Raw genomic sequence first — 27,972 nt, 5'->3', positions numbered from 1 at the left:
TTTCATTCATAGTTCCCGTTCAAAAAATAAGGTTAAATTGTATGCCCAATGTAACTTTCGATATTTTGTACGTTAAATTACCAAAGGCTTGGCAGCAAAAATTAAAATTTGTAGAAATAAAAAATCAGTAAAGTGATTTTATTCCATTTAAATTGCGTTCAAATTAAAAAAGAACTTATTACTTTGTGTATATACCGTATTCGTAAATACATTAATAAAAAGGAGTTCGTTACGAGGTGAGTGTTTACGTTTTAAATTTTTGAAACTGTTTTTAATATTTACCAAAATTTAAAAATAAAAATGAGATCGTAAATAAATTTTTAAAAACGTTCAACAAAGTACATAAAAAGTTCGCTGTAAACGCTACCCGAAATATTATCTTAGGACATCGAAGTTTAGTTAGTTTACAATCCGTGCGAACCTATGGAGTCTTATATCGTCGTAAAATTAATTACTTATCCACATATTCTTAAATGAAGTTAACTAAACCGGATTTAAAACACTTAACAGTAGAGCTTAAAGTCAAATTAATTTTCGAAACTTGCATAATATCACTAATAGTCAAACGAAAGTTAACGGCAGTATTATGACCTGGAAAGTGTCTGGCAAAAGGAAGAGAGGCCGCCCCAGAACAACTTGGCGTCGCTCGGTGGAGCAGGAGCTAGGGGTCTTGGGCATGACGCGGGAGGAGCTAGAACAGACTGCCCAAGACTGATGTAAATGGAAAAATTTTATTCGAGCCCTACACCCTAGCAGAGAGTAATAAGAAAGAATGATGATGGTTATAACAAAACTAATACAATAATAATTAGAAACGATCATTCGATTTTCTATTTTTTTCCCTACGTATTCGCTGATAACCTAAGGAGCTAGCGGGTAGCTGAGCATACTGGTTCAACCTGAGAGAATTTGCTAAGCCTGGCCCTAGCAAGAGCAGTGCTTCGCCGAATCTACCACCACCAGGTCGGAATTGCGACCCACTGAGAAGGTCCGCTGAAACTCAGTGGGCTAGCTCACAATTCTCATCAAAACTATATATTAATGTATTTAAAATTGTGAATGACCTGCTTTGTAGGGTATTACTGTGCCAAGTCTTTCTTCCTACAATAGGACTGTTGCTAGCTGGAGAACCGCCATTTGAAGGATTTATTTTCTATTATTGTTCCTGAACAGATTATGCTTGGTGTGATGGAGAGAGAGAGAACACTTCTAAAGACAAATTTTTGATTGTCCAGATTCTTTATTGTAATCCTTGGTTGTTCAGAGCCTGGCATAATTAATTTTTATATAAATTTTCCCCTATATACGTGTACTCAATTACATAATCGTATGTTAGCTCAGCTATTTACGGTATTGAAAGTGTCTTAACATTTTTACTATAACATGTCAAGGTTTATAATTAATGAATTTAATGTTTAATATAAATGTTATACATAAAATATTACAATAAGCCTACATGTTATGCATTAAATATTACAATATGTTTATTTTTATTTTTTATTATTGCTTAGATGGGCGGATGAGCTGACAGCCCACCTGGTGTTAGGTGGTTACTGGAGCCCATAGACATCTTCGACGTAAATGCGCCACCCACCCTGAGACATAAGTTCCAAGGTCTCCAGTATAGTTACAACGGCTGCCCCACCCTTCAAACCGAAACACGTTACTGCTTCACATATTGAATTATAGTGTCTTATTTTAATTCTGTCATTTCTGTCCTGCACAAAACTAAAATAGCTAGGTACTGATTTCTTATCTCTTCATCAAAAACTTTTCTTTGGCAGCTATTAACAAAGTTTAAAAGTGAAACAAAAATTTAAAGCAGCTACATGAAAAATGTGGAAAATAAAACAAATCAGAAAATGTAACACATTTATATTGATATTTACATATTTCATTTTCCTCTTAAAGGTAGATCATAAATGCAGTGTAATGTAGATCAATTAATTGTTAAAACTTACTATGTTAACCTTTGAAAGGGCTGAAGTCTGTACTAGGTTCAAAGACTTGTGTTACTGATCTCTTTCCTAGGTTAAGTTGTGTACAGATGTCAGAGCTAATTCACCATCAGGTGGGCCGTATGCTCATCTGCCTACAAGGGTAATAAAAAAAATCTAGTATGACCCCTCGAGGTTACCAGAATAGATAGGAAAAAAATAATTAGAAATAAAGAGATTGCACTAAACAATACGATAAGCTAAACAAAGCGACCCAATGATAACAATAATGATCCCAAATTCAAGTTCGAGGTCTCTAGTGATATTTTGACACCTCAAGGTTTTAAAGTGTACCAGTCGAAGTCTAGATTCGAATCCAATAGAACCCCTTTGGCAGGAACTTAATTGCAGAATAAAGATTGGATATTATTCTAAAAAAAACTTTTTATGAAGATTGAATCCGACAAGTGACCAGCTCAGGTGTGGTCTGATGCTGGTAAGAAGTCAAAGCACATCCGACTAAATATTGATTTTCTTATTACAGTAGCCAGTAAAAAATATGTACTGTTTTTTTTTAATTCAATTATGTCAAAATAATTTGGTGAAACCACATGAAAAAAATTACACCCTCATTATTTTGATAACAGGGTTACTGGTCGCTATTTTGTAAAACATTCAATATTCTATCAATAAGAAAATTACTGATTTTTTAAGTTCCATATTTGTTTCTAATTAATTGAATTCAGATCTTTGGTGAAATTATTTCCAGTGTCTATACTATTGATAATTTACTTCTCAGTATGTGCAACTGTCCTGCCTATTTCCTCCACAAAGCAGTAATGCATTACGGTTTGAAGGATGAGGCAGCTGTCGTACAATCAAACTCAGACTTAGAACTCATGTGTCAAGGTGGGTGTTGGTACTTACGTTGTTGATGTCTATGGGATCCAGTAGCCACTAAGTAGGAACAACCACTGGAAGTACTATAACTTGAAATTGTGCATATGCCCCTTTCAGGTATGAAATAAATATGGAGACAATGGAAGACGACATTGACATTGAAGAGCACGATCTGCTGGACAACCCGAGGATCAGAGACATCTTCCCGGACCTGGGAATTGTTAAAGAGGAACCCCAAGAATTATACAGCGACCAAGGTATGGTTCTAACGGTTGTCAGCTATCGGATATATTCTGATCTTACATGGGCTGATGTCATGGGTTCGGGTTTGAAAACTATCCCAAAACAGTTAAAGACTTCATTTTGTTTATTTAGAACATTTAATTTCATTTAGTGTCAATAGATTAAAATTGGATAATAATTTTGGAGTTCTTTGAAGTCGTCGTGGCCTAAAAGATAAGACGTCCGATGGATTTGTATCTAGCGATGCACCGGCGTTCGAATCCCGCAGACGGGTATCAATTTTTCTAATGAAATATGTACTTAACAAATAAATGTTCACAATTGTCTTCCAAGGTGAAGGAATAACATCCTGTGATAGTAGACATCAAACCCGCAAAATTATAATGTGCGTAATTACTGGTCGTAGGACCTCTTGTGAGTCCGCACGAGTAAGCACCACCATCCCGCCTATTTCTACCGTGAAGTAATAATGCATTAGAACTTTAATCTCAAGGTGGGTGGCGCATTTACGTTGTAGATGTTTATGGGCTCCGGTAACTACTTTACAGCAGGCGGGCTGTGAGCTCGTCCATCCATCTAAGCAATAAAAAAAAACTATTACTTGTAATAATTAATATTTGGGATTAGTGTATATAAGTGACTAGGGCCATTGAAAGACACACACACACATAATGTAGTGGGTCCAGTCAGAGCGGCCACCACCCAATGTTGCTCACGTTTCAGATTCGTACGCAGACCACGAGCACTTCGGCAATGCGCTGTTGTACGAAGAGTCGGAGCACGCGGACGATGTGGCCCCGACGTACGACCTCAACGCGGACGCGCTGCCCTACGGCTCGCAGTCGCCGGAGAGCGCGCAGAACTACTCGCAAGCGTACGCCACCCAGAGCCACGTCATCATACTGGGTACCAAGCCGTCGTCGGAGTCGCTGCCTAAGGAGAGGCTCCCGGTCAGCGTACCGCTGGTCGACTGGGCGGAGGTCCTGAGCAGGAGCCCGTGCTTCTGCAGCGACTGCGGGACGCTCTTCCCGACAGAAAACGCCCTGGACGCCCACAAAATGTCCTCGCATTCGTTCCTGGTCGCCATAAACAATAACGTCGCCAAGAAGAGCACGTCCGCTCTGTCCGAGAAGGGCCGCGGCGAGCTGTGCGACGTCAGGACGAACAAGTGCAACCACTGCGACACGTACTTCGCCGACGGCACCGCGCTCATCAAGCACCTCTACGAGCTGCTGCCGTCCAAGAACGCGGCCGTCGGTCCCCCCGTCGGGGACCCGCGGGCCCCCGCAGAGAAACCTCTCTGGACCGGACCCCGCAAATGCTTTAAATGCGATTTGTGCAACGAAATATTGCAAAGTAAAGTTCAGGCTAAAAGACACAGGGACTCGAAACACCCGAATATGCAGAGACGTAAAATATTTCAAATAATATACAGGAAGCATAGTAACCACGTGGGCAAGGCGGAGCGGTCTCCGGCCAAAGCCCCCGAGGAGTCGGCCGGGGACAAGCGGTCTCCGCAGACTCAGGTATTCAAGTACAAGTGCACCAGCTGCCACATGTGGCTGGACAGCTCGTACCTGGCCCGGACGCACCGCGCCTACCGACACCCCGAGAAATACGGTCAATTCTTGTTCAAAAAGTATGTTTGCAAAAATAAAACCAACCCGAAAACGAGTAAATCAGTGATAAACAATAAAGTGAGTGCCGCGAAGTCGAAAGCGATTGTGGCCGCCACCAAAGTCGTCGCACCGGCCGCAACTAAAGTCGCCAACAGCGGCGAGTTCCTCTACCGCTTCAGCCGCGGGGTCCCCATCCGGAACCCGCCCATACAGCACGCGCTGCTGTACCGCTGCCTGCAGTGCGCCGTGCACTTCGTGGTGGGCTACTCCATCATTAACCACTTGAAGCAGTGCCGCCGGACCACGCCGCACGAGACCTGTGCCACCTGCCGCCGCAAGGTGTACCGCAAGGACGTGGAGATGCACCGCCACCAGCACGCCTTCGCCGACAAGTTCAAGATATACACGAACATCGACTGGAACTTCTACAAGAAAATTATGTGCCTGTGCCCCAAGTGCAACATCTACTTCAGCGAGTACCGCTTCTGGACTCATTACACGGAGCACCCCGCCGAGGTGGAGTCCCGGACCTGCGAGGAGTGCCACATCGAGATCAACAAGTCCTGCTACTCGTTCCACAAGAACTACCACCGGCTGTACAACTTGAAGCGCAAGGACATAGTCCTGGTCGAGTTCAGGAAATACGAGGACATCGGGACCAAGCGCAAGTCTAGCTACCTCGCGCTGGCGAACAAAAAGATCAAACTGGAGTCCAGTTCAGAGAGAGACGAAACCAGTCTAAGGCTGTTCTACTGCAGCACCTGTCGCTGCTGCAGCCACCGCCTCATGAACAACGACATCCACTTCAGTAGGAGCTGTCGCAACCGGCCGCGCCACCGCTGTGACATCTGCGGCCTGTGCTTCCTCAACAAGGGTCTCAGGACCCACAAGAGGTGGCACAGCCAATACAAGCTTTCGCTGAACAACATCAAGTTCCAATCGCACAACGGCGACCCCGTGGTCCCGGAGCCGCCACGCTTTGAGCAGTGCGGCAAGTGCGGCCTGCACCACCTGCGCACGGGCCACAGCTGCAAGGAGCGCGGCCACTTCTGCCGCGACTGCCGGGCCAGGTTCACGGCCGGCGCGTACAAGCTGCATCGTCCGTTCCACGAGCTGAAGACCAAACACGACAGCAAGGAGTTGCACAAGATGTGGAACATGGTCTACCACTGCGAGGTCTGCGAATTCGGCTTCGACTCCTACGACCATGCCGTGGCCCACAGTCAGCAGCACCTGCTGTGCGAGGATACGGAGCAGCTGTGCGAGCGCTGCGAGGTGTGCGACCTCAAGCTGCACCTGGACTGCATGGACCGGCACCGGGGGCTGCACGAGAACCGCACCCTCAACAAGAGCGACTTCCTCATCCTGAACTTTGATTACAAGAACTTGCTGCACGACAAGTGGCTGCAGCTGTTCGGGCGATTGCCGCAGGCCGCGGTCCGCGAGGTGGTGCGCCGCTCGCTGCACGGGAGCCACCGCGGCGTCAAGCTGCGGCTGAAGGAGGACGGGCCCGCGGAGTACACGATTTACTTCTGCAACGGCTGCGAGATCTGCATCGACGACGCCAACGTGTCCCGCCACGCGCACAAGAGCTGCAGGAAGAATGAGAGGAAGTACCACTGCAGCAGGTGCGCCCTGCACTTCGACAACAGCGAGAACTACGCGAGGCACGAGCGGGACCACGGGGCCACGGACCGCTTCAGGATCGTCGAGTTCAAATACGAGACGGACACGCGGGAGCACGGGGAAGAAGTTCCCGAAAGAGACAAGCTGACCTTTTACAGCTGCGGCAACTGCAAGGTGGCCATGAGGTTCCAGTGGAGCACCTCGAAGCACCGCTGCAACGATGAGGAGGTCGTGGCCTGCGACCAGTGCGGGCTCCACTACTACGCGCGGAGAGCGCCCCGGCACGAGCTGCTGCACAGGAAGTTCCCGGACTTGTCCAGGGACCGCGTGGTGCAGCGGCCCTTCTCCAACGCCGAGAAGAAGCTGGTCTCCGTGACAGTGCACAAGTGCCCGTGCGGCCTGCACCTGCCGTCGCCCGCCGCCGCCGAGCAGCATGTGCGGGACTGCGCGCTGGAGCGGGGCCCGGCCGCGACCTGCGACACGTGCGGGCTGCTGTTCCCGGCCGCCGCGCTGCCCCAGCACCGTCGCGCGCACCACACTGCGCCCGCCAGGATCCAGGTCGAGAACGTGCCCGTGCTGGTGCTGTACGAGTGCGAGGTCTGCCGCCTGCTGCTGCACAGCCGCCGCGAGCTAGCGCAGCACGAGTGCGGCGCCGGCGCCCAGGCCTGTGCGCGCTGCGGGCTGCGGCTCCACCCCTCCGCCGTCGAGACGCACGCCGCCAAACATGAGACCAACGAGTACGGCTTTTTTTTCAACAACATCGTCAAGTTGCCTTTGGCTAGAAGCACTAGCGAGAAGAAGGAGGGGAGGTCCTCGGCCGCGAGCGACGCGGGCCCAGTCGGCTCCAGCGTGCCGGGCGCCTCCCCCTCGCCGGTCCCTCCCGCCCCCTCCCCGGCACCCCCCACCGACGGGCCCCGGCCCGGCCCGGACGGCGAGTACAAATTCAAGCTGTACAAGTGCCGGGAGTGCGACGTGCACTTCACGGACGAGGGCTCGTGCCGGAGCCACGTGGCGCGGCACGAGCGGCTGGGCGAGGCGGAGTACATCGGCTGCAAGCTGTGCGGCCTGCAGTTCCTGGTGGCGCAGCTGCACGGCCACGTCCGGAGCCACCACGGCACCCCCGTCCGCCTCCAAGAGATGCTGGTGGAGGAGCACTGCGCCGCCGACCGACTGCAGTCCAGAACGGTCAGCTCCACGAGGATCGAGAAGACGGTCGATTAATTTTGCGGGATGCAGCAGAACAGATTCGTTTGTGAAGAGCGTCATGAGTCCGGTATATGTATCTCGTTTTGTTGCAACATCCGGTACGGACGGATGATAATGAAAATAAAATGGTGAAGTTTTCGATTTGCGTGCGCGATACACGAGCAGACAGTGTCCGCTGATTAATACAGTGACGTCATCGTATAAAGCCGTGATTTAAATTTGCGACGCAGCGTTTAATTGCACAATATCCGGACCCCCCGGCGCTCGGTGGGAGGGGTCCCCTGTGCGCTCCCCCTCCACTGGTGACTGTCGTTCCCGTAATGTCGAGACAACAAATTCCGATTTTGTATCTATGTATATAATCTAGTGTTTTTCTGTTTGTCTCGACCTCCCATATACATATTTGCGCGTAAGATCTTACACCTATATGAATTGGGGAGCACAATGCCTCTATAATATTATACAATTTACTTAGTTTTGTTTATATTGGTGTTAGGACCTCTTGTGAGTCCGAACGGGTAGGTACCACCGCCCCGCCTATTTCTACCGTGAAGCAGTAATGCGTTTCGGTTTGAAGGGCGGGGCAGCCGTTGTACTGTTAAAGGTGAGATCTTATACCTCATGTCTCAAGGTCGGTGGCGGCATTTACGTTGTAGATATCTATGAGCTCTGGTAACCACTTAACATTATCAGGTAGGCCGTGAGCTCGTCCACCCATTTAAGCAATAAAAATAAAAAAAAGATCGGAGAATTTGAACACAAATGAAGTCACACGTCGAGTTCCATTGCGCGGCCGTATTCAACTAGTCCTGTCTGGCTTATTGCTACTCGTTTACAGAGAAATAGAGTGATCGATACCTCTTATTTATTTTGCACGCACACAGGCGAAATCTCGAAGTACCCTCGCTTGGTTGATGATAACGACAGAATACTTTATCGACGGCTAAAATTTTAAAATTCGCACGGCAGCGTTAATGAATCAATTTGAAGGGTGATAGGGCATTTGGTTTATGCGACATTTCGCTTAATACGCGATGTTTATCTATGTAATTAAATGTCCGTTTTATTTGATATCAGCATCAACAGTTCGATGTTATTTTATTGAACTTCAATTCAATAGCTGAAGAAGTTTTCTCGTGTAAAGTTGAAAAAGTATCGCCTAAACCCAAACAGCCTTTCAACCCTCGAATTGCAAATTTAAAAATTATCGATTAGTTTTTAAAAGTCAAACTAAAGGGGATTGCCCACTCTCCATAGTGTGCTAGGCCCAAGGTGGACATTAAATATTACTATAAAAATGGACTGATTCAAATTCTTAAATGTATTAGATATCTAAAAAATATATTGAAATTGACGCCACTATTATAGAAAATATAATAAAAATAAAAAACTCGTTTTAAGGTTAATTTTCTATATAAATACCTCAAGAACTTTTCTTTTTTTAATGTTTAAGATGTTCCTAATGTATTTTTATCCAATTGTAGTTATTAGGGTATAAAAAACACACATACTTCTTTAAATATCTATATTATTCTATATTTTCTTCATCTTCATACACAATTAGTAAATCATCTAAAAATAGCACAGGAGAGCATATACACGGTTTTAAATCTCGGTCAGGTTAAAACCACAATTCACACAATGGTTTTCAGCCGTAGTATGAAACGTTATTGATAAAAGCAAAATAAATCGAAGAAAAATCAAAACACATCCATTTTGAACGCAAGCACAAGCAGCAAGCGAAGTGTCAGTCAGTCAGATTAAAATCAGTGTTGTCAGTATAAAGAAAAATAATTACATGAAATTCATATATCGATCATTTTTTTAAATAACCGATATTGGATTTATTTCTTAATCTTTTTTTTACGAGTACACATTATATTTTATTTTTTATGTTTTTGTTTTAGTTGTACATATTTAAATAACAATACAAGTTAAGTTTTTTTTTATTGCTTAGATGGGTGGACGATCTCACAGCCACCCTGGTGTTAAGTGGTTACTGGAGCCCACAAACATCCACAACGTAAATGCGCCACCCACCTTGAGATATAAGTTCTAAGGTCTCAAGTATAGTAACAAGTTAAAGTCCAATGGGTATGTCTTTGATGTTATTTTATGTGCTGAAAATCGATTAAAATCGATTGATTAATGATAATATTTAAAATGATTTATTTATATGGTTTTTTATATACTTAAAATGTTTACTTAATACGTAAAAGGTTTTTAAGTTGGCAATATTTTTCCCGCAAAAATAAAATTCTTGTTTTTTTCAATAGAGTTACTTTTTTTAAACTACTTATTGTAAACTGTAGTGGCGCTTATTTGGAAGAAAGTAAATGCATATTTATTTATGACAAAATTAATGCACTAAGTATTTTTTCTCTAATCTATTGTCCGCTTTGGGCCTGAAATGGGCCGTCCCCTTTATTTGGTTCTCGTATAACTTGAAGTGTTGTTACCTCAGGCCGACAAATATAATGAAATGATATATTTCTTACTGCATTACCATTCTCTCATTACATTGCTGTCTTTCTTAGTTAAATATCTGAAAAACTAACTAACTTATCTTCGAGTCTAGGAGTGAGGTCACACCCTAAACACTGTTGATAGGAGGAAACGTGTGGCGAAATCTATGTTAAAGGCATGGAGGGTAGATGTAAGGACCGCCATCTTGTATAGGGGACAAGTTTTATGGGTGATAGGCCCTCTTGTGAGTCCGCACTGCTAGGTACCACCGCCCTAACTATTTCTGCCATAAAGCAGTCATGCGTTTCGGCTTGAAGGGTGGTGCAGCCGTTGTAACTATACTGAAATCTTAGAACTTATATCTCAAGGTGGGTGGCGCATTTACGTTATAGATGTCTATTGGCCCCAGTAACCACTTAACATCAGGTGGGCTGTGAGCTCGTTGATAAAGTTACAAACTGTAAACAGCGAGTTATTGTTGGAAGACTCACCGAAATAGCGCTAGTTTAGGAAGTGGAAATGATATGAATATAGCAGTTTTGAACAGGGTGAAGTGTGGTAGTCTATGGCGCTATTTTTTAAATCCTTCCACTTGCTATTGTGGCACCACCTTAATTTGAGGACACTTTTTAATACATTTAGACGGTGCTCCTTACTCCCACCTCTCATAGTTAAAGGATGTCGAAATTTCAATACTACCCGCAAATTCCTTCAATACGGTCAAAAAACATAAAAATGGAGCTCCTATCGAGAACACTATATAAATTCGAATCTAGATTTCACGTTAAACTTTTCATCTGCGTAATTCAATGTTTACAAGAATCTTTTGTAAATCTTAGGGCGCTGTGAGATATGACTCCTTCGTACCATCGAGCTTCGTATTCAATGTCGCTATCTTCTGTCAGCAATATGAAATATAAATCTTCAATTGGCCTGATGGCGCTAACGAAATTAGAGAAATATAGAGTTTATAGCCTCCACTAACCACTGTACAGTACCAGGCAATAAATATTGCACATCGATATTTAGAAATTAATGTGTTTTAATTATTCTCTCGATTCCTGTCGGGATATTAGAGCGAAGTTACAAAATTATTGTGTCTGCATCTGTCCTTGATTGATAGCCGATACCACATCCCTAGAATTATCGAGAATATTTCACACATTTCGAGTATTGTGTTTCCGATGCCGGACAATAGATGGCGTTGTATTCCTCGAGCGTTCTAGGTGCTACTAGACCCTTCGATATTTGTTCGACTGTTCGTCGATAGATGGCGTTATTCTTACCGACGTAATAGTATAAACTTACTAAGCTAACTAAAACTAATTAGTAGATAGGTACCTAGTTTAAATGTCTGATTCGTAAAACAATTACTAATATACACAGATTACTGGTCATTAGTTCATTTAATGGCTAAAACAAAAACAAGCTCACATATTAATGGCGGATTATTGATGAGTATTCAACTAAACTAGAGAGAAACGTTCGCGATGGATCGAAAAGTATACCATTTTTTACACTTGATATGTAATGTTTTCATTAACAATGTCCGTTTGATTAGTCGTTATTCTATTTAAGTTAATAATCTTGTATGTATCCATTGCAACTGATGATGAATTATGAATTATGTCGGCTTTAAATGAATTAGTCACTTCCCGTTCCCGCCAATATTCAAACTGTCAACGGTCTTTTTTCTAAACTGAATGTATCATTTAGTATTTATAGTTTTAGATAATTAATTTACAGTCTTCTTTATATTAAGCTTGATATGATTGCTGTATAGATTCATGTGTTTATTTTTGAATTAAAATACTTTTTTGACATTATGTGAGATGTGTTGATTTATTGAGTTAATGTTTTAAACATAGACGAACTTAGACAACTTTAAAAATTGCGAAGTCTAATCGCTTTGTAAAAGTGGCGCATTGCTTTAATTATCGTGGCCGCATCGGTGCTTTTAAGCTCTTCGATTACGACGAAGAGTTCTTCATGCGAACTAGCCGATAGACACAGCCCAGTGAGTTTCTCACCGGATCTATTCAGTGGGTCCATGATTCCGATTCGGTAGTAGAAGCCAGTGAAGCACTGCTCTTGACTAACTCTCAGGTTGAGCTTGTGAGCTCACCTACCGATCCGTGTGTAGTGGGAACAACCCCTTAGGTTATCAGCGATTAGATAGGGAATGATTTAACCAAAAAAAAACCTTGTATTGAGAAGTTCTCATACAGGAATCCTATCGCGATCCTGCTTATTGATAGTCGAGCGTAAACATTGTCTTATGACGTTTTCGATCATTTCGAAACCGTATCCAAACAACTCAAGTTACCTACTTAATTTAAAGTGTACATTTTTTTCCTATGCTAATAGCCTTGAGAGGCTATTTCAGCTTCACCCTAACATCTAGGTGAGCTCACGGGGCTCAAACCGGAAGTGTTGCTAATACTGACCCTAGCAAGAGCAGTGCTTCGCAGAATCTACCATCGGGTCGCAAACGCGACCCACTGAGATAATCGGGCGAGAAACTCAGTGGACTTTGTCTATGGGTTAATTTACTCGTCGAGCCCTTTGTGGCAAGCGATGGGTTCCACGAGAACGGTGACCGGTAGTTGTGGTACCTAAAAGCACCATTAATAGATCGGGAGGATCCGTAATGACGTATTTAGGGCGACGTCGACTGTTTACCATTCGGTCTACAGGATCGGGTATGGTATTTTTTAGTCGTTTTGGGATTCGTGTATTTTTCTGAAGACGCCAGCGAACAGCTGATTTTCACCATGACCATCCCGCTCATTTCGAAGACTAGCCTCGTGGGAATTGTATTAATGGTCCTTTCTTTAAGATTTTTTCGGGCAGAGGGTCACGGCTTCCACACCTAGGGTCGCGTTGGGTATGTGGGTCTTGATAGTCTGCAAATGTTAGTCGACTGCAGATATCTTGAAAGCAACAACTTTAGGTTAACCACAAAATGATTCCCCTTGTACTCTTTCATCCAACATCTGATCTCCGCCTGGGGTCAGAACCCGGTCAGAATAGGAGAATTCCTGTAGTCAACACTACGACCAGATTCGCGACGTTTCCGCGATCATAGCCCCTTAATCTTTTAAGTCACACCTACTACGCTATTCACACCTTGGCTGCGGAAATAAAATCATAAACCTTCGTAATTTGATAGGGCGGCGGGTCGAGATGTGCTCCCAACGATATTTCCACCAGTGCGCGGCATGTCTTTCTGGACCCACCAGCACTAGGGTAGGTTAAAATGCTATAACTTTGCGTAAACATATATGACGGATTTGGCTGGTTCCCTAGTTCTTTTAAGGACGATAATAATATGTGATGCGTCGCTTATGTCATTCTCTTCATCATTATCATTGCTTTCCACAGTGACAGTAATTAAGACTCACTTTTTCAAAGAATAATTTCATTTATTTGTTTTTCAAGTATACAACTATAGAAAGCTCCGCTCCGTTCGGCTGCTCGAGTCGGAATGTTTTGTGCGATAATAGTCACTCGTATTTATAGTAGAAAGTGGCGGTAGCTTAGTCATGAATCCTCATGAATACCGTCTCAAACAGTTGTTGATATGCGTAATGATAAGGAAACAGTTAATTTTAGTTAACTAAATAGTGAAATTGAACCGACATATTGCACCATTTATAGTATTTAGTTGTCGAACCCATTCAAACACGTGAAATAATCGGTCCGCATCAACGAGAGACATGGTTCTCTTCGTGTTTTTTTTTTAAGATTGAAGGATTACTGGTGGGCCGGAGGCCTTTTCAGTTTCACCAGGACAGGTGGGTGAACAAAGGCTCAGCAAAGAGGGGTGGGATTTGCTAACAGCTGCTCGAGCGCCTCCGAAGGAGACCTAACAATTCAAGAGCAACCGTCCGCACCAGCCGAAAGTAAAGCAGCGGGCCGTTACGAGCCTGTTCCGCGTTGAAGGTGTTAAATAAAACACAAATAAATCGAGATAAATACTTTTTTATTTAATATAAATTGCGACTAACCCTAAATGTTTTTTTATGTAAAAAATTGAAAATCTCAAAACGCTAAACTAAATTCTTAGAATCTAAACATTAGTTCGTATTGACGACATAAATTAGCTGAAAATTATTTGATTGTAGGATGTTAATTTGGATATTTTATTGCAAAATCAATTTTCGTTTAAAAGAGTATAAATTATTAAATGTTTTACATATTGGCTGCGTCTTTCATTCGACAAAAAAAAAATGCGGTTAAAAATTGAATCTTTAAAAAATCACCAAGGGTGAAAGGCTAATTGGTTTAAGCGACATGTATCTTTGTAATTAAAGGTCCGTTTCATTTGGTATCAGCATCAACAGTTCAACGTTTTTAATTGAACTTCAATTATGTTTACTCCGTTCAAACAGCAAAAGAATTTTTTTGTTAAACCTTAGGCAGCGGCTTGGCTCTGCCCCTGGCATTGCTGAAGTCCATGGGCGACGGAACCACTCACCATCAGCGTCTGCTCATCTGCCTACAAGGGCAATAAAAAAAACCTTAAATGGCTTAGAAGAGAGAAGAATAAAAAGATTATAAAGACTGCATCAAAAACTCCATGATTTTAATTGGACTTCAATTAAGTTTACCCCATTGAAATAGCTAAAGAAGTTTTTTTGTCATGCTATTTAATCCAAATGATTAAGCTTTAAATGGTTCTCCTGTAAAGCTGCAAAAATATCGCTTAAACCAAATACTCTTTCACCCCTCGATAGAAACGGACACAGTTTCTAGTTCTGGGCGCTCCACTTACATTTTCCTGCTTGCTAACATACATCTAACAGACTACAAGGCTATACTAATAATACGTGTTTATAAAATTTGGCTAACAATCATTATTGTTCGATACATTGAGGAATCACTAATTTTAAACAGATACTACCAATCTTATATTAAAATAACGTATTATTGGAAATATATATCGATGAGTGCTTGTGAGCATCGATGAGTACTCGTGATCATCGGTGAGTGTACACCTCGATTCGGTCTCAAATCTGCGAATTCTTAACCGAGAGGCTCTCAAGAGGCCACCACATCACAACCACTTCATTTAACCCCTCTTATAACTTGAACATCAATAACTTGGCTTCGTGCATCGTAATCTACACTAATACTTTACGGTTGTGATCCAGAGATATAAGAGAGAGGGGGGCGGGGGGGGAGAGAGAGAGAGAGAGAGAGAGAGAGAGAGAGAGAGTGCTCCTCGCCATCTCTATCGCACGTTCGTGACTTCACAGGACTATCGAGCATAATCTGAATGTAAATTTCTTTGAGAGAGAGTGAGAAGGAGAGCGTGCATCCGGTGCATCTCACCATCTCTCTCGCACGCTTGTGACGTCACAAGACCCTACCGAGCATGCGAATGTAAATTTCTTTGAGGGAGAGACAGAGAGAGAGCAAGCACTGCACGCATTTCGCCATCTCTTTCGCACGTTCGTGACGTCACAAGACCCTACCGAGCATCGGAATGTAAATTTCTTTGAGAGAGAGAGAGAGAGAGCACGCATCTCGGCATCTCTCTCGCACGTTCGTGACGTCACAGGACCCTACCGAGCATCTGAATGTAAATTTCTTTGATTTCAATCGAAACCCGCTCTGTATGTTGTGTATATCAGGGCCTGTACACGTGGAGTCCACGGTCCACAGCTCGGCACGCACAATCCGATGCTCTTGTCAAACTAGTACAATATAATATGTCACACGGGGAGGTTATACGAGAACTAAGCTGTTGTATGCACTAACTTTATAGCCCTATATCCATATTCGGGTTTAATCGAGACGAGAATTCGTGACAAACAAACAGTCTGTTTTTATTTTTGATATATTAGATATAATACTAAAAAGTTTAATACTAAAATGTCATAATAATAATCACATATAATTTTTTGTTTAATACATTTTCGATATTAATTTCAATCGATTTTTGTACCTGAAATTGGAAAAATGTCATAAATTAAAAGAAAAAGTAAACACGCTGTATGTAGTGAGAAGGAATTCAGAATGCTATTTTTTTTTAATAATGCATAAAAAATACATAAAAACAATTAAAAAAAAATACATGTGTGCAATTCACACGTGGTAGAAGTGAAACCTTCCAAAATTAAAATACAATTATCCTAAACGTCTTAAGTATATGTAAAATTTGTCATTAGTAAATAATTGTAAGGTAGCGCCCTCTGTGAATTGATATTTTAATTTCACGTATAATCCTAAATTAAAATTCACTACAAGAGCTTTCATACACACGTTAGTATTAAAAAATCTCACAGATGGCGCTGTATTAAATAGTATGTATATTTCTGTCTCATTCTTTGCTGGCTTCATCCTACACATTTTTGTATTTGTGTCTCTTTCTACTGTCGCTTTTTCCGTTGCATCCGGTTTGAAATCACGATTCTAAAGAAGTTTTCACTTCAAAAAACATTACATACACTACCATGTATTTGACACAACACATACATAAAAAATTACTCTTTGCTTATTGTCCATTGTCAAACCTTTGTTTATTAAGTCTATGGTCAAAATGAGAATGTCTGTCTATAGTGTAGTCTTAGCGAAATCTGTGATTATAGAAGTATAAGGTCCCTGGTGCTGACCTCGCTCAGACTCACCTAGACGCTGTCGGCGGGGCTCTGGAACTCCGCCAGAGCGTGGATCGGGCTTGGTTGCTTCTTCTGGCTGCCGCGGCGGACCTTCGCCCTCACCTCCTCCGGCTTCTCGGGCCTGATGAGGGGCTTCTTCTCGGGGGCCTTCATGCGCCAAACCACTATCGGAGACTGCGCGGGCGGACAGACAAAACGTTCCAAATATAGGTTACATTAGTGCTGCGTAGAGATGGGTCGTACTTGGTAAATCAGATACTAGGTCCACCTGTTTCTAATCTTAAGCAATACCTAATCCACATAATCTTCCTAATCTCATTCACAACCAATACTGTACTTAGTAAGCAATCTCAATCTGCCTATTCCTAATCTCAAGTTCCATCTCAAGATTATACACATTGACAAAATGAGATTAGGTGCAGCCTAATCTCGTAAAATATCTAATACTCGGGTCTGTTCTAATAAATCCGACGCATCTCTAGTGTTGTAGACTCGTCTGGATCGCTACCACACTCCGACACGTTACGGTCGCGAATCAATTCCGCCTTTCGGTTCCGAGGGCAGATCATAAACTGTTTGGTCAACATAACGATCTGCAGATGTCGGGAGCAAGCCGCGGGAATCTTCCTTAACCAACAAGCCAACAACTGCTACAGTAGAGCGGGGGCAATCAGGACGCTTTCCAATTCCAACACAAATTTTCAGCGATTTCTCTTAGGGTAATAATACCAATAAATTTGAGATTAAAACGGTTCCGGTGGTTTAAATTTTCATATACAATGCATCAGTGGTCGGAGTAGGTAGATTGATTTTATATACTTGCGTCAAGATATTATAATACGGACATGACATTTTATCCATAAAGAATATTTTTTTAAATAGAAAAAATATATTTTTAATCCTCATCGGATACAATTTCTGTATTTATGATATATAGTAACGCCCTGTCTAAGTTTTGCCTCATACTGACAAGCGTCATTTCTAATTCAACAGAAAGAGACAAAATACGGTGTAACTATCCAAGGTGTTCTGATTTCTTTCACTATTAGCTAGCACTAGTAGCGTAGATTAATATTATAAATACGTTTTTCACCTTATTAATATTATAAATTAGTTTTTCACTTTAAACACATATTCATGCTAATTTCAAAATTCCGGAACAAATATCACAATAAATATGAAGTTAGGGTATTTTGGAGGCATATCCATATTATCCTCTACGTTTGACGTCAACGACCTTAAATCAATCTACCTACTCCGACCTCTAATTATTATACATAGTTCATTGAAAAATATACACGAAAATTTTAAAAACTAGCTTGACCTAATCCACCTTGGCTTTTGGGCTGAATCGGGTCACGTATGGGGACAATAGAGTTTTTCGATAGGGCTGGCACTGTTTAGTTGTTAGCTAGGTAATTAACTTTTCAATATCCTTTAATCAGTTACAAAACTCTGATGACTAAATTAAACTATTTAATACTGTAAAACACTAAATAAAATTTCTTTTCGATTCAACAAATTTAAATCTCACAAAAGGATTGTGACGACCCAGATTTGTTCCTTTTCCCCCAGTTTACTGCACATACCTTCTTAAACTAACAAATCTAATTCTTTAATAATAGTATTAAGACACGTCAAAAACGTAAGGATTTCGGGTCCTACTAAAATCAATTTTAAACGACTGCTTTAAATATACACTTAACGCATATAATATATTATACATATATAACTGGTGGTAGGAATTGTGAGTCTGCACGGGTAGGTACCACCACCACCCTGCCTATTTCTGCCGTGAAGCAGTAATACGTTTCGGTTTGAAGGGTGGGGCAGTCGTTGGAACTATACTCAGACCTTAGAACTCATATCTCAAGGTGGGTGGCGGCATTTACGTTGTAGAATTCTATGGGCTCCGGTGACCACTTAACACCACGTGGGCCGTAAGATCGTCCTTTCATCTAAACAATTACATACTAGACACGCCCTGCGGTTATGGCCGCGTTAAATTTTCTTTTAAGCAAGAATTAAACACGTCGACTTGGCATCGCAACGAACCGTCTCTCAGACCCTGGGTCTGGTGGATTACCGCTTATTTTCCATTCTCTCTTTCACTCCCAAGCTCCTTACGTTTCTGACGTCGACAACACTAATATCCACTTTACAAATTTACAGACTTACATAGTTCTGTGACGAGATACGGAAAGCATTACAAAAAAAAACAAATACATAAACAATACATACATAGATAAGACTATTAATGTAAGCTTAAAGTAAATTAGGCGAGTTCTTTAAGATTATCTGATCGATCGAATTCGATGTTGGCTTAGGCACGAGTCGGTTCTCCGCCAATCGTATGGAAACATTCCGAAGTGGGTACCATAGATTAATAATAATAATAATATATCGAGAGGTGAAAAGCGATTTGGTTTAAGCGACGTATCGCTTAATAAGCAACATTTATCTTTGTAATTAAAGCTCCGTTTTATTTGATATTAACATCAACAGTACGATGTTTTTAATTGAACTTCAATTAAGTTTATCGCATTCAAATAGCTGAAGTTTTTTTGTCAAATTTTTTTGTCATTTGAAAACGGCTCTCTGTAAAGTTGTAAACAAGTCTCTTAACCCAAATAAGCTTTCACCTATCGATAAGTAATCCAATTATCGACAGACCAATAGATAGTCTGATTCGAAATAGAACACACTGTATATTGGCAGAGATATTTGAGGCGTAGAGAATTATTTTGAATTTTACAACACTAAGATTGCGCCAAGCGCTTTGAGGTATGATGTCAAAGTGTCAGTTACAAATTTTACATGACATTTTTATTACTTTATGCAAATTTAAAGGACACATTTTTTTAAAACCCTCAACTTAACCCGTAAAGAGCTTCGAACGTTCTTTTTGGATTCATACAGTTTAATTAGAGTTTTGGGTAAGTGGCAGCATTTACATTGTACATGTCTATGGGCTCCGGTAGCCACTTAACATTAGGTGGGCCGTGAGCTCGTTCACTCAACTATGCAATAAAAAAAAATTAAAAGTTTAGCACCACCTAGCAGAAGCTTTCGTGATTCTGCTTCCAGAAGATAAGCTTCTTTTTTTGGTCTCCTACCTAAGCTGTCCTGAAAAGATCCGACTTAAAGCTCGGCGAGTAAAAGCTCACTGTCCTCTACTGAGCACGGCTCAAAGCTCGCCCTGGAGCCGCAGTCCTGCCTATTGCTACTACTACACTAACCGCGATGGTCCCCTGGCGGGTGTACTTGGTAGAGGCGACGTACGAAGCCTTCACGGTGAGCACGACCGCATTCATCAGGTTCTTGGCCGCCTGGATCAGGGACGTCGCGCTGTCCAGCTGCACACACACACAATAGTAAACGTCAGGTGGGAGCCGAGGGGGGGCAGAGGGGACGGAGGGGGCGGAAAGGGACCGCGCATACTGACCCCGCTCACGATGAGCTCTCCTGATATGTTCTGCACGTCCGCCTTCACTTTGCTGGTTATTTGTATCTGGTGGCAGTACAGAGCGATCCGTTGGAGGTAGGCGAGCAAGTCTTGTTTAGTAGAGGATTCGGGACACTGAAAAAAAACAAGAAATTAAGTAAGCAAGGGCTAAAGAAAACTATGCTCACCAACACTCATGAACGCTCATGAATACTCACAAAGGATCACGCGTCCCCAGAGTACAAAAGCTTAAACTCACCTGTTCGGCGATCTCCCTGGTCAGCTTATCCAGTTTGGTTCCGGCTTCGGATATCTTCTTGGCGGCGTTGATTACGTCCATGGTGGTTTTGAGGGGGCCGCGACCTCTGCGCTCGGAAACACCATAAAGGTAATTTTTTTAAGTCTTGTTATAACGTAAAAACGTAATAATAATAAGACCCGGCACGGATGGGTACCACCGTCCTGCCCATTGCTGCCGTATCATGACGGTTTAAAGAGCGGGACGGTCACGTTCGACCTCACGCCTCACGATAGTCGACGGCTTTCTGGTCCTCCCGATCGTGGCTCCAGATGCTAATGCTGAAAATGTCACTAGCGCGATTCGCATACACACACACCCACCTCGTGAAGTCTGTCATCTCGAGCATGATCATGCACATGTGCTTGGCGAGCATGATGATGTCGTTGCCGGCGTCGTCCCACTTGGCGACCTCGTTGTCGAACGACATCTTCTCGCGCCTGAACAGCTCGACTTGCTGCAGGATCTTCCTCTTGTCCTCTTCGGTCATTTTACGCATCGCTTCCTGGAAGTGAAACGGGCGATCGTCAGGTCGGGGATCAAATGTACGGTCACGGCGCTGCTGTGTCCAGGTGGCAGAGCTCACGGTGCCCGAAGGGAAGTTAATCTGTCTTGGATCTCGTACGAGACGTAGGAATTTAGACACCAACTTCCCCTCAAGAAAAGTGGGAACCAATGAAAAGCGAGAACAGCAACCGAACTATTCATGGACCTTTTTTTTTCTACCTAAGCTGATAGCCTTGAGGGGCTATATCAGCATAACCTTAACTAGTAGGTGAGCTCATGGGGCTCAAACCTGACGACGTTGCTAACACGAACCCTAGCAAGAGCCGTGCTTCGCAGAATCTACCACCGGATCGGAAACGCGACCCACTGAGAAGATCCGGCGAGAAACTCAGTGGGCTGTGTCTGAGGGTTAATTTACTCGTCGGGCCCTTCGTCGCAAGCGACGGGTTCGACGAGAACGATGATCGGTGCTTGAGGTACCTAAAAGCACCGTTAGTGGATCGGGAGGATCCGAAATGACGTGTTTGGGGCGACGTCGACTGCTTTCCATTCTGTCCGCAGGATCGGGAATGTAGTTGCCGGCGGCCACGATTAGAGGGTCCTCGTGTCGTGCCGCTTTATCGAAGTGGTTCATGGACCGATATCCAAGAGTCAATATGGCATTGATCGTGCTATAATTACTGCGTCTGTTTCCTTGAACGGATTGCTTCTCGAGATGGAAGGGTCGAAATTGACCGGTGTTAATCAACACACGTTGGGTGCACTGTATTGTGAGGTCACAACCCAATAAAAGACTTAGTTAGGCTTCCGAGATACCCATTTAAAGGACCTTAGGCATCCTCACAGGTGACGCGGGCCGTCGCGGGCCCCAAATGAATTTCCAGTGAAGTGCGATCACGTTTCACCGTGACCGGAAAACTAGTTGCACGAAAATCATCGATTCCTCGAAACAACTCGTGCGATATCTATCTATCTATCGTCAGTTGATGATTCTCTTCCCTAGAGCACCAGTCGCGGCTGTATCAAGCTTCATTGCAATCGTATGAATGCGTTTAAGATCATATCCAAGACAAACAAACAAACACGATACAGAGTTGCAGAGAAGCAGGACTTTAAGACTTCAGACAACTTAGTTCCGGGCTTTTCGGCATTAAACGCCGGCTTCAAAACTCTTAATTACACGCACCATCCCACCAGAAATATCGTCTCCATAAAAGGGATTGTATTACGCGATCTTATAACTCACTTGTGAATTTGAGCTAGGTACGTATTTCATCAGAAAAACTGGTATCTGCCTGCGGGATACGAACGTACCGGACTTCTTATCCATTAGGCCAAATCGCTTACAATTAGCATAGAGTATTATAATTAGCGTAATTACTGGTGGTTAAACGTCTTGTGAGTCCGTACGGGTAGATACCACCGCTCTGCCTATTATTGCCGTGAAGCAGTGATCCGTTTCGGTTCGAAGGGTGAGGCAGCCGTTGTAACTATACCGAGACCTTAGAACTCATATCTCAAGGTGGGTGGCGGTATTTTCGCTGTAGATGTCTATGGGCTCGGGCAACCACTTAACACCAGGGGAGCTGTGAGCTCGTCCACCCGTTTAAGCAAAAAAAATATTAAAAAAGTTAGGTACTCACCCTGGCGTTAGTGATGCCGCTAATGTCCGGGTACTCGTCGACTCCGTGCTCGCCCGTGTGAGCGCTCGCTGTTCGAACAAACATTACGATCTCAAATCTCGATGGGGGGACGCAAGCTAAGGCATCATCAGAGCCGAGCAGCGTCGCGATGCATGTCGTCATACGATGCTCAATCAAAAAATCAACAGCAATTTTTTTTTGTCTCAAGTGACGTCATATGGTATTGAGGGCGGAGGATCCTCGTGACCACGATATCTATGGGCGTTCGTCACTTGCCAAACTCATTTTTCTTCAGTTTAGTATCCGGTTTAAACCTCCCCCTGTTCGATCAAAGGATTGAGGTCAAATAGGCAGGCTGGCCGGGCAAAGGTAAGCCAAGCCCGCATTTCATGATGCCTAATCAAAAATTACTGCGCAGATAATAAAGGAACATTTTATACAATCAACAAAAATAAATTTCGAACTAAAAACTAGATCTAGTCACAACAATTAGGCCCAATTTTAGACACAAGGCATGCTCGACGTCCGTAGACATCTTAATATTTAGACACGGCATTTTCTGATGGGGCAAAGGAACGTAATGTTCATCTCTACCTTATTACGAACTACGTTATTACCGCTGCCGTGTGCGAAAGAGAAAGAGAAGCCAGACAGACTGGCGCCGTAATGCGTTACGTAACGAAGCGGCTTACCCTCCCATAAAAAGTAATGAAATAAAAAATTTGCGTATTTATCAAAAACAAATTTTAACTCTAAATTTCAGGCGCCACATCTACTGTTAAGTAGTTAAATTGATATGGCAGCGACAGAATTAGCTAACCTGGACATGCTTTAGTTAAATATCGCTTTGAATATACTCGAATCGAACTTCAAAGACTTCAAGAACTTTGCCGCACCAAAAATGCCGCGTTTCACCATCGAGATACTCACATCGGCTCCTCGTCTCCATTGTCATGTCCTCGACCGGCTCAAACTCTGTGTCCGTGTCCAAATCGTCACTGGTCTAACATGCAGCGAACATGCAATTCACATCAAACATTGTAACCCAAATTTTATATAGGCGAAATTATAGTATGATTCGAACGCGGCTCAGAGACAAAGTCAATTCAAGCCAGATGAGTTTTTTTAATGAGAACAGGCTAGAACGCCGGCGAAAGAATTCCTCGTTATCAGCAAACTAGGACCTTGTTATGGTCTTTTGTTTGAAGTTGCCAATATGAAGGACCTGATCTGTCACATCACATTTCCAAAGTTGATAACTACAAGGATTCTTTAGCTTCAACTGGGCAGAAGCATCTTCTCGCTTATAGCGTGTCCCGTCAACATCATACCGGAAACTCCTCTAGACCAAATCGACCTAAGAACAGGTTTAATCTCGTGCTCCTTTGATTATGGCGAATCCTGAGCCCACATGGCTCCCATCAATTCTATCAACAAAGCATTTTAGTTTCCAATGTCGCAGTTATTACTGCGCGACCGATAATTCCGGTTCGATTTAAGCTCTATTATAAAAAACACGAGATTAAAAGCTCCACTCGACGCGGAGAGCTTTCTCAGAACTTTTCGTCCGAAACAAATCCCCGGGGAAATTTTAATCAAAAACATTTGGGTCACATTTGTCTAACGAACACAAAATGAGATGAATGTTTTTTAAACAAACTTTTAGTATTAGTCAGAAGTACGTTCTATTTGTTCCGTAAGAGGAGGTAATTCAAAAACTTCTCATTTTCTACGACAAAACTAATTAGATGCTTTATTTATGATCACCAAATTGCCCCCTCCACTCCTTTGATCACAAATGAGTGGATTACGGCTTTTTATACTATACTCTCAAAGCACTAAAGGTGCTTATTTTTATTATTACGTATTTTGTGACGATGTAAAAATAATCCTGCCTCTTTTAGAACATGGGAACAGTACAAACGAAAACGCTGAAAGAAAACATGCTTTAATGGTACCACATGACAGACGACACGAAGCTTTCACAAAAGCTCATATTACTTATGAACGCTCACATTTGCTTCTCGTCTCCAGAGTATACTGTTCATCTAGATCCACGTCTTCGGGATCCAAATCTTCTTCATCCTGAGATCATAATGTTTTTTCTGGATTCGAACCTTCATTATAAGTTCACGGTTTGAGGATTTCATTGCATTTGACCTCGACCTCATGTTTCAAGGTCTATAGATTCCGGGAACCAGCTAAGAAGTTAACCTTTCTGAGGACCACGGCCATAATGATAACGAAAGATCTTATTACAGCCTCTTCGCTACCTAAATAGGACATTGTGTGGAAGGAGAAAGGATTTACAAATACCAAGCACAAGGGTAGGACATAACAGACCAGCACCACTCTACCCCGAGTGGATGTTACTCTGTCAGGGTACAGTGACGTCTCCCTATATCGATCCAGCCTGTCTTAAATCACCTTATACGCTATAGTGTCTATGGGGAATGCGACCGCTTAACCCAAGATCGAGGTTCACCCAGATACGTAGGAAAAAATAAAAAAGTGCTAAAGTGCCTAAGATAATGTATCTTTGCCTGAAGTAAGACTAACTTAGTCTCCGATACAATGCGCAAGTGATTCCCACATAACTGAATCGGGAAAACAATTCATGATCGTTTTTTTTTTCTTTAAATCAGGGCACATATTGGATGTTTAGGATTTCGGGATGCTGATGTAGCCGGCGAAGCTAACCTAAAGCTGATGAAGGTAGGTTATCTGTTCTAGTTATTTGCTGTCTAATACTAGACATACTAGTCTCTGTACTAGTCAGTCTGCTGAACGCTGTGTAGATCCCCGCTACGACTATTCCCTGAGCGAACACTCACCCGGTTCATGAGCACCGCCCGGCGTATCTCCCGGACGGCGTCATAGACGAGTCTAGACGCGTCTATGAAGTCGTTCTCGTCTAGGGCTCCACCGGCGCCGCCTCCCAGCGCCGACACGGCCGCGTCCACGCGCACCGCGAACTTGGACATGACTGGAATCGTAAAAACTACTCCTTGAAAATCAATTCACTATTATTTTTATTTTATTTTTTCGTACCTTGTTGATAGCCTTGATATGCTATACCAGAATTAACCTAGCGTGTAGGTGAGCTCTCGGGGCTCAAGCCGGAGGTGTTGCTAACACGCTCTAGCAAGAGCAGTGCTTCGCAGAATTTACCGCCGGATCGGAAACGCAACCCAATGAGAAGATCCGGCGAGAAACTCAGTGGGCTGTGTCTGTGGGTTAATTTAACCTCAAAGCTCTTCGTCGCAAACGACGGTTCCGGCGAGGACGGTGACTGGTACTTAAGGTACCTAAAAGCACCCTTAGTGGATCGGTAGGATCCGTAATGACCACAATTACCGTTCAACCAAGTTTTAATGGAACATTTTTATCGAATATTTTTTTAAATTGCAGTAATAGGTTTTTTTTATTGCTTAGGTGGATAGACGAGCTCACAGCCCACCTGGCGTTAAGTGGTTACTGGAGCCCACAGGCATCTACAACGTAAATCCGCCACCCGCCTTGAGATAAAGTTCTAAGGTCTCAAGTATAGTTACAACGGCTGCCCCACCATTCAAACCGAAACACATTACTGCTTCAGGACAGTAATAGGCAGGGTGGAAGTCAATCGTGAACATTTGTCAAGCACGTATTTCATTAGAGAAATTGGTACCAGCCTGCGGGACACCAACACCGGGCGTCTTATCAATTAGGCCGTAAGGACTTCAATAGTCCAAATTCTATTGCGTTTCATAATAACTTTCTCACGTGAGGTCGACCAGCCTTAGATCTTCGAGCATTATGAATATGCAAATACGATCTTGAGGTCGAATTACGTTTCTAAGTAACCACGAGAGGTCAAAGTTCAAGAGACTCCCATTAATATTTACCTATTCAAGGGTAATTAGGCAACGTGTTAAATAAAAAATCGATCGCAGAACCGTAAGGTCGTAACGTCAGGAATGCGCTTGTTCGAAGGAAAATGATTTTAGTGCCTTATTCTTTTAAAAGTGTATTTCCTGAATATCGAAATACACAAAAAATGTTTTGATTAAAACAAACAATTCGGAGGTGCATGTTTAGAATGCGCCGAAATATGACTCGGTGACAGCCGAGCCGAGGGTCGTGGGCTCGATTCCCGCATCGGGCAAACATATTCATGCGACGACATATCCATTGTCCGGCTGTTTAATGTTTATACATGCATAAAAATCGAAGAGCTTAACGTGGCAACATCGAGATATATCATCTCGTGGTGGAGGTGGCTTCTAAGCCCGCGGAGGGGACCGCGGTCCGACCTAATTCTGCTGCGTCTACTCTAAATTCCCTAGTTCATTATTTATTTATTGCTGGTAGCAGGGCGTCTTGTAAGTCCGCACGGGTAGGTCCCACCACCCATTTAAGTCGTAGGTGTCTATGGGCTCCGGTAACACTTAACACCGGGTGGGCCGTGAGCTCGTCCACCCATCTAAGCAAAAAAAATAAAATTCAAACGCCTTCAAGGCTGAGCACAGATCTCTCGCATTTCTCTGTTCTGTCTTTTTGCCACGTGCAATCCGGTAAGAGATTTGGCACCATCGTTCTCATAGCCGAGCGTGTTATAAATACATTCTTTGGATGTTTACGACGGTACCCTGGACAGTTTTACGCGGTATCTCTGCTACCGTGACCTCAATTGCTGAGCTTGTTGGTAATATGTAAGTAATCGTTTGGGCGTTGTGTGTCCTCCTGCCCGGGGGACCGTTCATAGCAGCGGACTATAAGAGAGGCCAGCAGTGGAGAGATACAATGCGCCGGTCACTGTTCTCGTCGAACCCGTCGCTTGCGACGAAGGGCTCGGCGAGTAGATTAACCCACAGACACAGACCACCGATTTTCTCGCCGGATCTTCTCAGTGGGTCGCGTTTCCGATCCGGTGATAGATGCTGCGAAGCACGGTTCTTGCTAGGGTTCATGCTAGCAACGTCAGGTTTGAGCCCCGTGAGCTCAACTACCCGGCCGGTGACGCTGATATGGTCTCTCAAGACCATCAGCTTAGGTAGGAAAAAAAGATACAATGCGTATAGTAAATATGTAGTGATGTGTAACAACATTAGAGAGAGAGAGAGAGAGAGAGAGAGTATTCTTTATTGTACACCAAAAAACAAATAAACAGTGCGATACATTAAAAACAAAAAAGTACAATTGGCGGTCTTATCGCTAAGAGCGATCTCTTCCAGACAACCATCAGGTGGACAAGAATCATTTGGAAACGAACTACGCGCGGTGTACCATTCCAGTGAAATACATATACATATATGTACACATACATATACACATACATATCTCCGTAAATATACATACAATCAATACAAAGTATTATAATATAATAATAATTATTAAAAATAAAAATAAATAAATAAAAATTAAATTTAAATTTTGCTTCTTTCATTATATTTTCGTAGCAAAATATTTCCCTA

General features: G+C 43.0%; 2 protein-coding genes across 5 annotated transcripts in view; one reads left to right on the top strand and one right to left on the bottom strand.

Moving 5' to 3' along the window:
• Positions 1-9: 9 nt before the first annotated feature.
• On the top strand, positions 10-11,823 carry LOC119629129 (zinc finger protein 91). 2 transcript variants are annotated; one of them, XM_062671024.1, is made up of 4 exons: positions 10-236; positions 2,737-2,846; positions 2,955-3,094; positions 3,804-11,823. In XM_062671024.1, the coding sequence occupies exons 3-4, from the start codon at positions 2,968-2,970 to the stop codon at positions 7,544-7,546; spliced, it is 3,870 nt and encodes a 1,289-aa protein (XP_062527008.1). In that variant the 5' UTR covers positions 10-236; positions 2,737-2,846; positions 2,955-2,967; the 3' UTR covers positions 7,547-11,823. The 2 variants fall into 2 exon arrangements, with proteins under 2 accessions (XP_062527008.1, XP_037869946.1); XM_038014018.2 differs by lacking the exon at positions 2,737-2,846.
• Positions 11,824-13,965: 2,142 nt separating this feature from the next.
• The window catches only part of LOC101741145 (catenin alpha), a 29,611-nt gene continuing 15,604 nt past the window's right edge, over positions 13,966-27,972 (bottom strand). Inside the window, exons 17-25 of one of the 3 annotated variants that reach the window (XM_038013821.2) lie at positions 25,351-25,502; positions 24,532-24,601; positions 22,517-22,584; positions 20,690-20,871; positions 20,328-20,433; positions 20,069-20,203; positions 19,863-19,979; positions 16,633-16,797; positions 13,966-15,950 (exon numbers count right to left, since the gene is read on the bottom strand). In XM_038013821.2, coding sequence (XP_037869749.1) covers positions 16,633-16,797; positions 19,863-19,979; positions 20,069-20,203; positions 20,328-20,433; positions 20,690-20,871; positions 22,517-22,584; positions 24,532-24,601; positions 25,351-25,502 — 995 coding nt within the window. In that variant the 3' untranslated portion in view covers positions 13,966-15,950. Of the gene's footprint in view, positions 15,951-16,632; positions 16,798-19,862; positions 19,980-20,068; positions 20,204-20,327; positions 20,434-20,689; positions 20,872-22,515; positions 22,585-23,446; positions 23,520-24,531; positions 24,602-25,350; positions 25,503-27,972 lie in introns of those variants that run through there. The other 2 variants (XM_038013820.2, XR_009974226.1) reach the window with 2 other exon arrangements.

This window comes from Bombyx mori, chromosome 11 (assembly GCF_030269925.1).
Source record: "Bombyx mori chromosome 11, ASM3026992v2".
Classification (NCBI taxonomy): domain Eukaryota; kingdom Metazoa; phylum Arthropoda; class Insecta; order Lepidoptera; family Bombycidae; genus Bombyx; species Bombyx mori.
Note: the sequence above shows the minus strand (reverse complement) of the source record. Positions and strands in the feature narration are given on the sequence as shown.

Coding starts and splice junctions, on each gene's coding strand:
- LOC119629129 (XM_038014018.2), top strand. CDS start 2,968: ATGGAGACAATGGAAGACGACATTGACATTGAAGAGCACGATCTGCTG. Junction 3,095..3,803: donor AGAATTATACAGCGACCAAG/GTATGGTTCTAA, acceptor CTCACGTTTCAG/ATTCGTACGCAGACCACGAG.